Here is a 15,776-nt window from a genome sequence, read left to right as displayed (position 1 = left end):
TGACTGATGTTGTTCGGAAGTTTTTGAGTCAGGGGAGCCATTAGTTTGGCCATTCTCCACACCAAAGTTCAGAATACGCTACTGTAGGGGACGCATTCCAAAAAAGCAACGGTCATGACGCCACAGGCCATTGTGGAAAGCTAATGCTAGCTGATGGAAAGGTGGCTGAAATAGAAACACCAATCCCCAAAGCTCGGAATAGATCCTCGGGACCGACTTAGAGCCCGATGCCAAGGACAGACGGAAAACGTTATCAGCATGATTTCTTGTGTTTCGGCCAGTGAGGAAGACGCTACGCATGAGCTGGTTGGCGGTGCCGACATTCATGCTGCAACTACAGTGCGTAGTGGCTTTACATCGCCCTGCATATGCCAAGGGGCCCAACAAGCAACGTCACTGACCTTGACAGGGTTGGGCATGAATTAACTTGATCCGGAAGAAGCCTGCATCTACCTGTATTCTCGCCAACAGGGCCACCCCTTGAGGCCCAGGAGAAGAACATGTTGTCAGTATGAAGCGTCCAGCCCTGCGCCTCCCGGATGTGATCAGGGGAGACATCCGACGCAGTCCAGGCCCGGCATGTTTGCCAAGGCCGGTAGAAGCTTGGATCTTGTTTACCTACCGCCTATGAATATTCCGACTACCAACCACTGATGTTTGACACCTCGAGGCCCAGAGAGGAAACTCCAAGAGAGTACAACCTCACTTATCTTGCTCATTATATGCCAGGGTTAGCATACATACATGAGGATTGCACTCTCCGGTCTTGGGTTGGCAGCCTTGTGGATGGAGAAATGCCCGAAGCCCCTGTCTATAAGCCAGTCATTGGCCTCGTTGCTTGCACCTTTGCCCTTGTGCGTCATGCAAGGATCTGGCCATTTGTGCAGTATCGCCATCCCCCATAACGATACCCGGAATGTCTCGGCGACTCCCAGTGGATAGTGTCAACTTACAAGGCATTGTACTAAGTTTACTCTTACATAACTTCTCGAATCCGAGATACGAGATCGGACTAAATCTAGGGACCCCGTTCCGATATTTGAGGTCTGATCAGAGGTGGAGCGGAGCATGTCAACGTCGATCGAACATGAGAGAAGAAAAAGCAATATAAGTGACCAATACTCAGCAAGATTCACGGTGAGACAGAACCGATTTGATTCCAAGGGCCAGAGATTACAAGGTCACTAATACTTACTGAAGATCACCCAACCGGCGTGACGGCACAACAGGGACGGTGGAACTTGGCACAGGTTGATAAGACAGTGGTTACCTCAAGGAAATGAGAGGCTGAGACAGCCGGTTTTGAGCTACCATCGTTGCTTTTGTATCCATACACGGCTATCGTGATGTGTTACACAAACAAACAGTGACTAGCGACTGAGAAGTCACCGATCATCGTGAATGGGGGCCTTTGACAAGATCTTGGATTCTAAGCTGATCAAGACACAAGGGCTCTCAGCTGAATAGACAAGCTCTTGACGCCTCACTTCACATACCGGTACTGTCGTGTGACATTAGGAATGGGGTCCTGGTTTTGGGGCTCTGCGGGATGAACAAACAGGGGGAAATACTTGACAGCGGCAGCCTGTTGCAATAGCCGAAAGCTTGCCTCGTCATAATTAAATTGCCTGGTCATTGGGCTGTTTACGAGGAGGGATAAGTGGATATCATCACCTTAATTCTTTTGGACCATGTGGGCTGTACCGGCCCGACAGTTTGTGGTATTGGGAAAATCGACACATATCTCATTCCCAGTGCTTGATCTAGCCTTTATGCCAGCCGAGACAGTAAAACATGATTCAGATGATCAGTTTGTTAGCCTTGATCTGAGTCATGAGACAACCTTGGTCAATACTTGTTTTGCATCAGTGGCTGTTGTCTAACGTTGAAAAGGCCATCACAATAACTGGGTATTTCGGGTGGTGACTCCAGAAAGAGTATGGCAGTCGAATGGATAAAGGAGCTCTTGGTTACAGACCCTTTCACGATATCGTCGCGATGTCACGTGAATCAAACTCTGGATCCCACCTTGGCAGGAATGGGAGGTACTTTGGTGTTATCCTGTAGGGCTGATCACCTCTTGTTCTAGGGGGTTTCAGCGAGCACCCATAACCAGTTCTGTTAGCACACAAGTACCCCCACCAAACGGAAATTTCTCCAAGATCCCCTCATCAGAACACACAGCTCACCACAAGATCACTAACGGTGACCTGTTCAGCCTGTCTATCCATTTCTTTTATCCCCGATCTCCTTCTCTTCCAGTGGAAACTCCAAGATGGTCTACTATTTCACCTCCAACGTGGTCGATCCTCCAGGATTCATCTATGTCGGCAAGGACAAGTTCGAGAGTATGCTTATGCCCAATGATAATCATAACGCGCTGTTCCCCACCGGCTGAGACTTGATGCTAGATGAGGACCTGATCAAGTTCGGCTGGGAAGAGGATATCTGGTAGGGTGCTCCATTAAATGAGTGGGCTTGTGCTAAGTAACATATAGGGTGAGATGACCAACCAAATCTCAGTGAGAATAGAGCAAACTGACAACGTTGGGTCTATGTAGTTCCACGCGGATAAACTCTCCAGTGCGCATATCTACCTACGCATGCAAGAAGGCCAGGCATGGGACGCCCTCCCTGAAGAACTCGTCATGGATCTCGCCCAACTGACAAAGGCCAATTCCATCGAGGGTACATTTCCTCCCTTTGATCCCCTCCCACGGCATATCTGACATCCCACACAAGGCAACAAGAAAGACAACGTCACAGTCATCTACACACCATGGTCCAACCTCAAGAAAGACGGCAGCATGGAGGTCGGCCAAGTCGGCTTCAAGGACCCCCGCAAAGTAAAGCGCGTCCTGGTTCCCCAGCGCGAGAACCCCATCGTCAACCGTCTTAACAAGACAAAGGTTGAGAAGAAGCCAGACTTTAAGCAGGAGAGAGATGATCGCCTCAAGGAGCTGCGACGTCGTGACCAGGCAGCTTTCCAAGCCAGGGTAAGCGAGAACCTCCGTGAATACTGAGCCGAGATTACTGATGCCCTTGTAGAAGAAGGAGGAGGCTCGACAGGCTCAGGAGTGGAAGGAGAAGAAGTGGCAGAAGGACCATGCCTACGATGATATCTTCACAGAGGAGAACATGGCTGGTTCGAGTAACCAGGACCGCGATGAGAACTGGGAGGACGACTTTATGTAAAAGGAGAGAGACGATATCAGAGCAGCATGATACAATGCCTATTCTTGCAATTTTATGCAACTATGAAATCCATTTCTGGACTACTTATCTTCATTCTCATCATATTCCAACGCTAATAGGGTATTTTTTAGACAAACTTTCCTTGCCGAACAAAGGAAAAAACATACGACTACTGTCGTTGTCAACCGCTAACGCCTATCCCAAAACTACCACTCATACTCATCTCTTCAAATCGATTAGAGATACCACTCAGGTCACTTGATGTGTCCAGGCGGATGGGGCTTGAGGAGCTCCGATCGCTGACGCCGCTGCAGTTGGAGACGGGTGACTTTCTCATGCTGGTGGTGTCTCTGACTAGGTCAGGTGACGTGACTAGTTGAGGGGGCAGATCTTCCTCCTCTTCAACCAAGTCCGATAAGTCATCTTCGTCATGAAGCTCGAGATTAGATGCCTCTTTCTTCTTAGAGGCGGTGTGAGTCTCCGACCTGTTGAGGGTCACCACGGCCTGTCCTCCCGGAAGCTTTACTTCGTGAGCCTCCAGAGTTTCTGCGATGTCCCAGAGGAGGACGTCCATGGGGCAGATGTACGCAACACGCTTGCGCTGACTCCATGCAAGAACGTGTCCGCAAAGCTGACCCTCGTCACGGCTGACGATCCAAGCACCACTGTCACCAGGGATACCCAGAGGGACATTCTTGCTGTGAGGTCCCTGTTCTGATTCGTCCGCGCTGGTGACTTGATAGGCATGGCTTGGTGAGACACGGCCGTAGATCTTCACACTCGTCAGAGCAGGGAGAATCTTGCCAGTCTGCAAACCACTTGTTCGAGCCATACACTGCACCTCCATGTTTGGCAAGGAGTCTGAAGGGGCAACAGTTGTTGGCCGCAACATAGGCGACCCAGCTGTTTGCTTTCCATCGACCTTGTGAGCAGGCGACTTGTCATCAATGCGAGGAATGGTGTTGTCGTCAGGCAGCCTATCGTGAGCGAATTCGAAGAGAGCCCAGTCAACCTCATGCACGAGTCCAAGGGCCTGCTTCCTGCGGATGCCACTTGAAGCATACACCTCGCCGACGCTGTAAGTGTCGAGGTGATCCTCGTCTTGAGTCTCTGGGTCAGGGTAGAAGCCTTCTTCTACGTCATCGAGAGCCGGCTGTGTGACGATGTATCCATCACCACATCCTGGTTCGATGCCAGGAATATCTCCAGGCTCGTTATACTCCTCGTCTTCGTCTTCATCCTCATCGTCCTCATAGTCACTGGTGATATCGGAATCCGAGTAGGCCTCGGATTCGGTATCAGAGAGCTCGTAGCCAAACTCATCATCGACAGTGCTGTCGTCACCAGATTGCGCGTACCAGTCCATGTCAGGTAGAGCACTGCACCTGAGGGTGTCACTGGGCCCAAAGTCACGATCTGGGTCGTCTAACATATGGTGGACTGTCATTCCGTAAGGCTTGTCGTCAACCATGACGAGGCCTCCGAGGCTAACAGGGGGCAGATGCCGATCTCCAATCCAGGCTCCAATACTGGCACCATTACCCGGGCGTTCTTGATACTCTGGGTTGATAGCTTCAAGATCGTCCGATTCTAGTCCAGTACCCTTAGCACTCCTTCGAGCCATGGATCTCAGAACGGAGTTTGGCTGTCGGCGAGATCTTAACACATGCCCCCGGCAGACTTTGAGTCCGAAGCCGTTACTTCCATCGAAGAGGTCACCAAGCCTCTTCTTAAGAATAGCCCGGACTTTTCCAACAGATGTACACACAACAAGTACTGTGGGTTGAGTCTTCTGAGGGCTCGGGCCTACTGACTCAAGAGAGATCTCGACCGACTCGGGGTGCTTGCGGTAAAAATGACGAAGAGCGTGGTTGATCTGGGGCATAAGATTCTTATTCCACTTCTCCACGACTTCTGGCGCTAGCGGTACATGGGGATATAAACGCATCTTTGTTTCTGACTGCTTTTCAAGGGCATCTAGGAGCAAGTTAGCATTGAGGTAAGCATGCAAATGAGAACAATGGGACATACCATCTTGATCAGCGACTGCCTCAAACTTGGAAGCACTTTTTTCTGTTCCCAAGTTAGGCGCTGATGCCGCCATTGGCTTCTCGCTTGCAGCTTTTAGTGATGACTTGAAGTCCTTGGCATCCTTTACATCCTTGTTCATCTTCATAGAGGTCGAGTCACTGGTAGGGGCTGGCGTCTCAGAGGGGTTAAGCTCTTGGTCCAGCCTCTCCTCCAGACCACTAACACCGTCCAAGATACAGCAGGCTTCTAAAAAGCGACTGCAGCGAACTTGCACCGACGACAGCAATGATTCACCAGACGATCGTCCGGCAAGCTCATCATCAACTGCGGTCCAGCACACTTGAACGGCCTTCATATATAGGCTGCCACACCTGACAGCAAGCTCTTCCAGGGCCGAGTCAGGAATAGAAGCAGATGCCTCGGGGAAAATATCCTCAAGTTTCTTCCACAAGCCAACTGAGAGCAACAGAGTGGATAAGGAATACAGGTCCAGAACCCTCTGGTCAGAATTATTGACAAGAGGCGATGATTGGGCATTGCGTGGGTCGAGGGGATGGCGGGAAAGAATTGGTGATGTCGAAGGGGTATCTTCGGGAAAGAGATCGAAAGAAGAAAGGAGAGGGCGTCGAATATCCACCTCGCCATTAGTCGCACCCGGTTGCGTGACTGCATCACAGAATGAGACAGTGGTTGGAGCAATGTTTCCGTGGGTAATGCCGCGAGCATGCAGGTCGAAAACAGTGTTCATCAGATTGTGAGCAAGTCTGAACTTGGCCTCAAGCTTAGGCTCTGATCCTGGAACAGAGAGAAGATCATTCAGAGTCGGGAGGTTATAAGAAGGATTCTTAGTAAGACGCTCAAATGAGACAGCGTTGAATGAGGGAGGGAATCGGTAGACAAGGCCAAGTCTCGAGTTCTCTAGGTCTTCGAAATAGCCGAGAAGTCGAGGTAGTCCAGTCCATGTACCAGGCGATCGCTGAGAATCTTGCTGCAGGCCGGCGGATAGTTTCTCAAAGCGAGCCATGGGAGGCATGATGCCCGTCACGGCATAAATTGAGTCGAAGGTTGCATATTCCAGAAGCAGAGGTGCCCACGGTTGGCGAGTCGTTCCATGTGTTAGTTCAGAATAAGCAGTCTTGCTCATAAAGACCACCTCTCGGGGAGCAGAAGCCTCATTACCCTGCTTAGGCCGCAGATGAGTTAGCGTCTGGGGGTTAATTTGCTGAGGCGTTTGCATGCGGCTGGACTCGAATGGTCTGTACTCCTCGGTAGACGACATGGACTTGAACGGTGTCTTTGATGATCTTCTTGGGATTCCACCAGCCGCTGCTCGTGTCCGCGACAGATCGTAGAGTGTATCAATTGAAGCAGTAAGGTCATTAACCAAATCCTCAAAATGGTTCTTATCCCATTGAACCAGCGGCGGCTTCGTATCTTTTGACGTAGCAGGTGCTGAAATCATGCGCTTTGAGCTTAGCCAAAGAGGCTCAGCTTCTGCTAGGATGTCCTTGATGGTGGACATGATACTTCCAACAACCTCACTCAACCCAGCTTTTGATAGAGACTCATCGATCTCAACAGATTGAGTGGGATCAGACCATTCGAGACCCCAACTCACTAGACGATCTTTCTGAATGCGGAGTTTCCGGTGTAGAGCCTTGATCTCTGGATCTTCCTCATTTTGAATTGGCTCTTTGACAAAGTCGGTTGACTTCTTAGTATCGTTATACAGTCTGCTGAGGCGTTTCTGAAAGGGCAGCTGAAAGCCGCCCAGCGGTAAAAACGACTCCATTTTGGTGAACTGCTGTGAATATGTTGAAGGTGAGTCCTAGAATGGGAAGTGAAGCCCTGTTTATGACAACAGTCGCCAAGTCTGAGGGTGATGCCTTGATCGTGATGCTTGATGGCGATCTGAAGCGGGGCCCTTGGTACTGGTCTTGGAGGTGGTGTAATTAGCGAGGCCCAGCCATTGGCGTTCTTGGCCAGTAAATAAGTAAGTTAAAAAGGGCCAAACAAAAGTCACATGTACTCAGTGAGAAGAGAAGAGAAAATAATGGTAAATCTTGAATTGTAGGTCAGATCAAATCATTTCATTTTGTTGACAAGAAGCTGTTTATTTCGTTGCCTACACAAAGCGGATCTTGCGGCGCGGCCTATTTGCGGTCATTTTCCAAGGGTCTCAGAATCGGAAATGCTGCTGCCTGAAGGATCAGCAAGTATCCTATTGGCCAGTCATCTATCGGACTCTAATAATCCGCGCCGAGAGAGTATCTAGTCATGTGATCTCCATTGAAACAATGTGGCTGCCTATCAACCCTTGCTACTCACTCACATACTAATCTGCCAGTGTCACCAGCTTTATCTATCCGATCCAGTCTTTGACGTTTCCCTCTCACCACGTGGCTGACGCCATGACATGAGGTTTAGAACCCCCCAGAATGATAAGTTGATGGTCAGGCTCGTTTGACATGCCCAGCCATGCTGCGTAGTATCTTGTTGGTTAGACATGCATTCATGTCTTATACATACGGCGACTTGCGTGACATCGGATAATTAATTCTTACCAGTTGGTTTCATAGACTTCGTTTCGATTGACGCTTCCAAACGAGATAGCGGCCACTCCACCAAAGACCCAAGAGAGTCTCATATTTAGACCCATAATACTGTCCCATTACAAGTGACCTTCATGACTTGCTCAAGTGAGGAGAAGACTTCTCAATATCTACGTACTACGCAGACGTAGGCTTCAGTCTTCGGGACAGCCATCATTACGCACTCAAATGCGAATCTTACCAAGGTTTCATGAAGGCTAGCTCACTCCACGAACTGCCGACTTACACTAGACACATGCTTTGGTGGAGGTGCCAACACTGACATACACAACGACAATCCCGGGGCTATCCCCCCAAGATGATCCCACAGATACAATCAATTTCCTCTATGTCGTTCTAGACCACAATTATTCTTTGGTTGAAGCAGTCACTCCACCTCCAACACACGTCAGTGACCCTCCAGAGTGGCTCGCATACAGTTGACCATCTCCCACTTACCGATGCCCAAGTATCCGCCATTGATTTCCTCCAAGATACATACGTAGTCGTCTCATAAAGCCGTAAAACGACAGCGTGCGAGATCATGCACCAACACAGACGCCTGGTGACATCCTCATGTGGATATTACTTTGGGCGATGTACAGCAAAAGGATCACTTCAAGCATACACAGGAATGAGCTGTGAGAATTAGATCCCAGGCTTCAGGAATCCCTCAAGGTTCCCTAATTTACAACCGGAGATTTCTAAATGTGGAAATGTTGATGATACTGCCTGGAGTACCAGTATCGGGGGCTGCGGTCGGAATCGCCCTCAAGTACTATCCTCAGTGAACAGACCGGCAGTATACGTATTGATCAAATATTGTTTGGCTTTGCCAGGCTTCCACCTCTCTTCCCATTGGTATTTCCTCTTCACCCGTGGGTGAGTATACTGAAGGAGGTTGCCCTGTCAAAGTCTTCCACTCAAAACACTTCAAAGAATGGTCTTGAATAAACGCGGGTGACGGGGTAAGTATGATTCACTGCAGTCTTAATGGTATCATGTAGGAGCACAAACTTGAAGTAATAAAATGGATATTTAAAATCGAAAATATTCCAGTACCTGACGCCTCATACACAGTCCGTTCTCTGTCTAACCTCCTTCATTTCTAATTGTCTTGACGACATGACATAACACCATGATAGCATAAATCGCCAGTAAAAAAACACAGGGAATGATTCCCATATCATAAAACCTCCTCAATATGTCCTTCTCCTCTTTACTGCTGGAGGTACTTGAGAATCTGCTCCCGCTCCTCAACGGGCATGACTCTAAGCACCTCACGAACACCAGTCCATCCAGCCTTAGCATGGCCACGGACAACGCTGGCAACCTCAGCCGCCAACACCTCAGACTTGAGCGTCTCGACCTTCTCGCTGATGGTCTTACGCTCAGTCTCGTACCACTCAGTAACCGCCTGGTCGTTCTTCTCCCAATCAACAATGCCTGACCAACTGCGGAGAAGGTGCAGGTATCTGTCACGAGTCTCCGTGTTCTTGGTAGCAGTCTGGCTGTGCGAAGTGCTGATGATGGTAGAAGTCATGCGGCGGAGGATGTACTCCTCGTTGAGACGTCGGCGAAGACGCCAGTAGAAGAAGCGTCGAGCGTTGGTCCACTCAAGAACGTCACGGATGACACCCTTGGCCTTCATGCGGCCAGCACGGTCGTGGAGATCGGCGAACTGCACGGCAATCTGGGCGTACACGGGCAGCAGCTGCTTCTCACGGATGGCCATCTTCTTTTTAATCTCGTCGGTCTCCTCCGTAGACAGGCTAGAATCCTCGAGCTGCTTCTTGAGACCAGCATAGGTAGGATCCATGCGGGCCATGGTCTGGACCTGCTTGTCCTTGCGGTACTTGATACCAATGATACCCTCAGGCTCAAGAACACCACCACGGGCCTCGGTGTCGGCGTACATCTCCATGGCAGTGGAGTTGATGGTAGGATCGACGACGACCCAAGATCCACCACGGAGCTCACCAAAGGGAGGAATGTAGATGAAGATGGGCTGCTCGTACTTGACAAGGGCATCGACGATGAAAGAACCGTACTTGAGGACCTCGTTGTACATGTCACGCTGACCACCAGAGAAACCACGCCAGTTGGCAAGGATCATGAGAGGAAGCTGCTCACCATTGTTGAAGTCGTTGATAGCCTGGGCAGTCTTGAAGGCGGAGTTGGGGTACCAGACACCACCAGCCTCGTTGCTGACCTGCTCGATAGAGTCGGGGTTGGCAGGGTCAGCAGGAGTGATGTTCTCCACAGAGCGGACCTCGACAGCGATAACACCCATGGGGATGCCACCGAGACGAGCACGACCAACAACAACAGTCTTGGCCCAGCCGCCGAGAGCCTCAACGAAAGAGTCCTTATCAAAGAGACCAGACTCGAAGCCGTTCTCGCCCTCGCGACCACTGATCATCCATCGGACATCGTAAGGCTGTTTCTGGGGAGGGAAGTAGGTAATGTCACGGTTCCAGTCATCAACACTAGGGCTGACAGGGACAGGGCTGTTGCGCTTCTCGGGGACGAATGACATCCACTCGACGATCTTGGAGACACCAGCGAAGTCATCGTTGGCGGTCATGTGAGAGACACCGTTGCGGTACATGATCTGAGTGCCACCAAGCTGAAGGTTAGAGGTGTAGACCTCACGACCAAGCAGGTTGTTGAGAGCAGGGGCACCAGTCAAGATGATGGGCTGGCCCTCAATCTGGACAGCACGCTGGCCAAGACGGACGAGGTAGGCGCCAATACCAACGGATCGGCAAGTGACAAGGGTGACAGTGAAGATGTCGTTGTAGGCGCGGCTGGTGGCACCAGCAATGAGACCAGAGCCTCGCAGACACTCAACACCGAGACCGTCCTCTTTACCAACGATGGTGACGATCTTGTGTCGCTTCTCACCATCCTCGGAGACTTCCTCGGTGATGACGTCCTTCTCGAAGCGAGTCTTGGTCTCCTCATCGAGGTAGAGGTACTTGAAGCCAGAATCCTGCTTCTCGGGGTTGTTCCAAGCCACCTTGAAGTGGCCCATGAGCTCATCAGCAAGGCCAAGACGAGCACCAGAGTTAGCAGACAGGTAGATACGGGGGATACCCAGCTTGCGAGCAAGCTCAGTGCACTTGTGGAAGAAGTCGTCTTCCTTAGGACCGAATGAACCAATCTTGTAGGTGATATCGTTGGCAATGACGATGAAGCGACGGCCGTTGGGGTATTCAGGGGTGCGGGCTCTGAAGATCCAACCGACCATACCACAGGTGTTAGTACCAGGCTCACGGTTGACCTCATCAAGGCTGTCCTTGTCATCGAGAACAAGCTCGGTGAAGCTGATGCAGTCACCGGTCTTGGGCTGCTGGGAAGCCAGGCTAGGCTGAGCCTTGACGGCCTTGACCCACGAGTTCTGGATAGCCTGTCGGAAGAGCTCAGGGAAATCGTAAACGTACTGAGTTCCCATAAGATGAGCCTTGTAACGCTTGGGCTGGAGCCAGTTCTTGGTGGCATAAGGGGTAGAAACGGGCATCAGATGCATAGGACCCTTCTCGTGAGTGCCGCCAATGCTGTGGAAGACCCACTCACCCTTCTCCGACTTGCGCTCGGCGTACATGTCGACATCAACAACGTAACCGGAGGTGTTGGTGATGACAACACGAAGAGGGTAAGGCTCGCCAGTCTGAGGGTCAGTGCAGATGATGCGGATCTCGACCTGGGCGATACGGAGTCTCCAAGCACGGATACCGAATCGGTCAAGGAAGCCCTGGAGACTCTCCTCGACCTCCTTGGGCTGAAGCTGGAACACAGGAGAGAAGTTGATGAAGACCTGGTTCAGATCAGAGTTGTTGTTGCCAATAATTTCGAGAGCATCGAAGATATCGTTGACAACGCGATCAGCCTCAGAGATGAGATACTCAGCAGTAGGGATCTCATCTCGGAGACGACCAGGTCGGATGACAGCACGGGTGAAGTATCGCTTGTCGGTGTCCACGTTCTTGCCAATACCCTCGTAAACGTGGATACTCTTGTTCTCAGTGAAGACAGGCTTGATATGGAACTTGCTGAGACGAGCAAGCTCAAGCTGGAAAGCAAGAGCAGGCTCGCTGTGACGAATACTGTCATCCTCCTTGTACTCGGGTCCACGGAAAGTGTAGTAACCGGGGTAGGAACCATCGCTGTGGCCGCAGATGAATGTCAGGCGGCGGACACCACGGGCAAGGAGCTCATCCTTGAACTGCTCAACGATAGGGAGAATATCTTCGAGGGCCTCTCGGTCATCGCGGCTCTCAAGATCGCGGATGGCGACGTTGATAACAGCGGAGAGCTCTTCCTCGTGCTGCTTGGGCTGGGCAGGCTTGCGCTTACCGCTGAGGTCGGGAATGAGACCGGGAGTGCCGGGGGTGTTCTTCTTCTTCTGCTTCTGCTCAAGGGCAAGAGCCTCAAGAGCCTTGGCAATGAGGTCCTCAGCATCATCGATGTACTTGCAAGGAACAATGACACCCTTTCGTGTAGGCTCGTCCTCCCACTTGCCAGTAAGATAAGACATATCACTGATCGAGTGGATTCGCTTAAAGTTGAACTCGCCTCCGCTAGGGGTAGCAGGAGTAGAAGGAGCAGCAGACTGCAGAGGAAGACCAAACTCAGACTGTCCGAGCTTTCGGAGCTGGAAGTCCCAAGAAACAAACTGAGGAGCATCGTTTTCATCCTGGTGGTACTCGATCTGCTTGAGGATGTACGCACGGTAAGCTCGGCGAACATAAACCTCAAGAGAAGCCAGAGACACCCAAGGATCGTCGTGAGCGAAGAACATGGTCAAGACATCGAAAACGGTGTACTTGGAGTCAACGACCTCCTTGATGATATCAAGGCTAGGCTCTCGGTGGTCCCAACCAGTCTCACCGTATCGCGACTCGATGACGGAAGAACGGAGGATATGCTCCATCTGGGCGGTTCGCTCCTCAAGGGAGGGGAGAGCACACTGGATCATGATCTCACGAGCCTTGAGGGAAACCTTGGAGGTAGGACGCGACTGGAGCTCAGTGAGCAGGCGGAGAGTCTCGCGAAGGTTCTTGGCGATGCTTCCAGCCTTAGGCTTGTTGGGGCGGTACTCCTCAAGGATGGCCAGGATAAGAGAACTCTTGGAGCTGACACGGCTGTGAGAGAGAACAGTGTGAACAACCTTCATGATGTCCTCCTTGTGCTGGTCACGCAGCTGAAGAATAACAGCATCCTCCTGAGGCTGGTTCATGAAGAGGTTCTCAACCTCCCAATACTGCTCAAGAAGACCCTTAATGACGTTAAGCTCTCGGTTCTTCTGGCCCTCGGCGTACATGTCGAGAACCTCGGTAAGAGGGGAGAGGGTGCCCTTGAGAAGTTCGGCATCGCCAGCATCAACATTGTCCTCGAGGAACTTGTTGAAAGCCTTGGTGAGAGCCTTGGCGGGGAACTCTCCGTGGCGAGACTTGCTGCGCTCAACGATCTGAGTGAACTGAGCGTCAAGCTTCTGTGGCATACGAGAGTGGAGAGCAGAGAACTGGGCGTTCCACTCGCTGTAGGGAAGCTCGGGATCACGGAGAACCTCAATGAGCTCCTTGAGGGTGTTGGCCATGATGACAGAGTTGTCGTAACCCAGGAGAATGTTATGGAGGATGTTGTAGAGGAGAGAGAAGCGCTGAGCGGGCTTGGCACCGACAACAACAGGCTCGCCATAGGCGGGGAGCTTGTCGACGAAAGCCTGGGCCTGCTTGACGCGGCTGGGGTCGTCAAGGGCCAAGATACCGAGGATGTCACCAGCCTCGAGAGTAGCTCCGGGCTGCTTGATGAGCTGGACGACACCATCTTCTTGAGCAACGAGAGGCATGTACATCTTCATGACCTCGACCTCGGCGAAAGCCTGGCCGGCACGAACATGGGCACCGTTCTCGACAGAGTACTTGACAAGCTTACCGGGGCTGGGAGATCGAAGCTGGGTAGGATCGTTCTCCTGCTCCAGCAAGCAGGTCTTGCTGTCGACGGAAAGACGGGTAGCACCAACCTCTTCCTTCCAGTAGACGTTGTGACTGCGGCCGTCAAGAAGGACAAGGAGACCACCATCGCTCAGAGAGCGGACACCAATAGAGCACTTGGAACCGTTGATGAAGAGGTGGTAGCTGTCAACGCTGGCGCGTGTGGCAGTGAACTTGTAACGGTAACCCTCATAGATGAAGTCGATGGTGAAGACGGTCTTGAGAACGTCCTTAGAGGGCACTTGACCCTTCTCAAGTCCGGCTCGGTACTCAGCCATGCAAGCCTCGCTGGCAATGTGAGCCTTGGTGACAGCACCACAGACAACAGCAAGCATGGTCTCGGGTCGCTCAGCAGTAAGACGCTTGGAGATAAGCTCATCCAACCAACCAGTGGAGATGGTGTTGTCCTCAAAAGCCTCGGTCTCGAGAAGCTTGATGAGATATTCGATGGTGGTTCGGAAATCACCACGAATGCTCAGTTCCTTAAGAGCCATGACCATGTGCTTCCTCGATGCAGAACGGTTCTCACCATAGGCGAAGATGTGGCCAAACTGACTGTCTGAGAAACTGTGAATACCACCCTGAGAACCGACGGAGAAGTAACCCCAGACATTGGAGCTACTCCTGAAGTTGAGCTCGTGCATCACACCGTTGGAAGGCTTGAAGCCCTCACCAGGATCCTCAGAGGTGATACGGCAAGCAGTGGTGTGGCCCTTGGGCTGGGGTCGTCGCTGGCTCATAGATGTGCCCTCGTTCTTGAACTCAAAGTCGATCTCGCTTGAGGTCTTGGGGTCGACACCGTACAGGAGTCGAATATCACGGATTCTGTGGAGAGGGATACCCATGGCAATCTGAAGCTGGGCAGCGGGCAGGTTGACACCACTGACCATCTCAGTGGTAGGATGCTCGACCTGGAGACGGGGGTTGAGCTCCAGGAAGTAGAACTTGTCGTCGGCGTGGGAGTAGAGGTACTCGACGGTACCGGCGGAGACGTAACCAACGAGCTTACCGAGACGAACAGCGGCATCCTCCATAGCCTTGAACGTATCGGGCTTCGCAATGGTAACGGGAGCCTCCTCAATAATCTTCTGGTGGCGTCGCTGAACGGAACAATCACGACCGAAGAGGGAGATGTTGTTTCCGTATTGATCAGCAAGAAGCTGGACCTCAAGATGTCGAGCGTTGCCAGCAAGCTTCATGATGAAAATGGGAGAACCGGGGATTTCGCTGGCAGCGGCCTTGTAGAGAGCCTCGAAGCCCTCCTCCTCGGTAGCCTTTCGGATACCCTTACCACCACCGCCTTCGGAAGCCTTGATCATGACAGGGAAGCCAATCTCCTTGGCCCTCTCAAGACCCTCCTCCCATGATGTTACGCAACCCTTGGCGTAGATATCATCGGCGACGGTGACAATGCCCTTGTCGTCCACGGCGACTTCGTCAACGCCTGTTCCTGACCAAGGAATACACGGCACCTCGGCGTGTTGTGCTACAATTGTGGAGGAAATCTTGTCACCTAGTGATCGCATGGCAGATCCAGGAGGTCCGATGAAGACAATCTTGTTGGGGGAGGCGGCCAGCGACTCTGGCAACTTTGGGTTTTCTGAGGCATGACCCCTGAATTTCTCGTTAGTCCATGTATATAGAATCGCAGCGAGACAGAGTCTCTCGGAGCCAACTCACCATCCAGCCCAGACGGCATGGACATTCATGCGCTCAGCAATATCCACAATCAGCTCGACGTTGGCATAGTTGTGGTTGTTTGTGCCGCCGGGAACCTCGACGTAGTGGTCGGCCATTCTAATGTATTCTGCGTTGGCCTGCAGATCTTCGGGGGTGGCCATCACAGTGAAGTGAATGGCTCGCTCGTCACCGAACGTCTCGTAAGCCCATTTTCGGACTGATCGAATCTCCTTAACGGCAGCGATACCGTTGTTGGCAATGAGAACCTGTAAAACAGAGT

The 15,776-nt window shown here is 51.7% G+C and overlaps 4 protein-coding genes across 7 annotated transcripts; 1 reads left to right on the top strand and 3 right to left on the bottom strand.

The window, feature by feature from the left end:
• Positions 1-24: 24 nt before the first annotated feature.
• Positions 25-3,267, top strand: FOXG_02377 (uncharacterized protein). Of its 4 annotated transcripts, none has more exons than XM_018379802.1 (5): positions 25-1,137; positions 1,201-2,451; positions 2,499-2,688; positions 2,743-2,996; positions 3,049-3,267. In XM_018379802.1, exons 3-5 carry the CDS (start codon positions 2,604-2,606, stop codon positions 3,193-3,195), a joined length of 486 nt encoding a protein of 161 aa, XP_018235922.1. In that variant the 5' UTR covers positions 25-1,137; positions 1,201-2,451; positions 2,499-2,603; the 3' UTR covers positions 3,196-3,267. The 4 variants fall into 4 exon arrangements, with proteins under 4 accessions (XP_018235922.1, XP_018235923.1, XP_018235925.1 ...); XM_018379805.1 differs by lacking the exon at positions 25-1,137 and having other exon boundaries at positions 2,128-2,348; positions 2,412-2,499; positions 2,562-2,688; XM_018379803.1 differs by having other exon boundaries at positions 457-2,451.
• On the bottom strand, positions 707-863 carry FOXG_18308 (uncharacterized protein; the record flags this gene model as incomplete). Its single annotated transcript, XM_018398374.1, has 2 exons — positions 707-710; positions 745-863. The coding sequence occupies 2 exons, from the start codon at positions 861-863 to the stop codon at positions 707-709; spliced, it is 123 nt and encodes a 40-aa protein (XP_018235926.1).
• Positions 2,551-8,339, bottom strand: FOXG_02376 (uncharacterized protein). Its single transcript, XM_018379801.1, has 2 exons — positions 5,227-8,339; positions 2,551-5,172 (listed from the first exon to the last, which is right to left on the bottom strand). The coding sequence occupies exons 1-2, from the start codon at positions 7,016-7,018 to the stop codon at positions 3,377-3,379; spliced, it is 3,588 nt and encodes a 1,195-aa protein (XP_018235921.1). The 5' UTR covers positions 7,019-8,339; the 3' UTR covers positions 2,551-3,376.
• Positions 8,340-8,774: 435 nt separating this feature from the next.
• On the bottom strand, positions 8,775-15,764 carry FOXG_02375 (uncharacterized protein). Its single transcript, XM_018379800.1, has 2 exons — positions 15,497-15,764; positions 8,775-15,430 (listed from the first exon to the last, which is right to left on the bottom strand). Exons 1-2 carry the CDS (start codon positions 15,655-15,657, stop codon positions 9,037-9,039), a joined length of 6,555 nt encoding a protein of 2,184 aa, XP_018235920.1. The 5' UTR covers positions 15,658-15,764; the 3' UTR covers positions 8,775-9,036.
• Between the last annotated feature and the right edge of the window lie 12 nt (positions 15,765-15,776).

Source organism: Fusarium oxysporum, chromosome 5, assembly GCF_000149955.1.
Source record: "Fusarium oxysporum f. sp. lycopersici 4287 chromosome 5, whole genome shotgun sequence".
Classification (NCBI taxonomy): Eukaryota; Fungi; Ascomycota; class Sordariomycetes; order Hypocreales; family Nectriaceae; genus Fusarium; species Fusarium oxysporum.
Note: the sequence above shows the minus strand (reverse complement) of the source record. Positions and strands in the feature narration are given on the sequence as shown.

Coding starts and splice junctions, on each gene's coding strand:
- FOXG_02375 (XM_018379800.1), bottom strand. CDS start 15,657: ATGGCCACCCCCGAAGATCTGCAGGCCAACGCAGAATACATTAGAATG. Junction 15,431..15,496: donor CATGCCGTCTGGGCTGGATG/GTGAGTTGGCTC, acceptor CGAGAAATTCAG/GGGTCATGCCTCAGAAAACC.
- FOXG_02376 (XM_018379801.1), bottom strand. CDS start 7,018: ATGGAGTCGTTTTTACCGCTGGGCGGCTTTCAGCTGCCCTTTCAGAAA. Junction 5,173..5,226: donor GGCAGTCGCTGATCAAGATG/GTATGTCCCATT, acceptor ACTTGCTCCTAG/ATGCCCTTGAAAAGCAGTCA.
- FOXG_02377 (XM_018379802.1), top strand. CDS start 2,604: ATGCAAGAAGGCCAGGCATGGGACGCCCTCCCTGAAGAACTCGTCATG. Junction 2,689..2,742: donor AAAGGCCAATTCCATCGAGG/GTACATTTCCTC, acceptor ATCCCACACAAG/GCAACAAGAAAGACAACGTC. Junction 2,997..3,048: donor AGGCAGCTTTCCAAGCCAGG/GTAAGCGAGAAC, acceptor ATGCCCTTGTAG/AAGAAGGAGGAGGCTCGACA.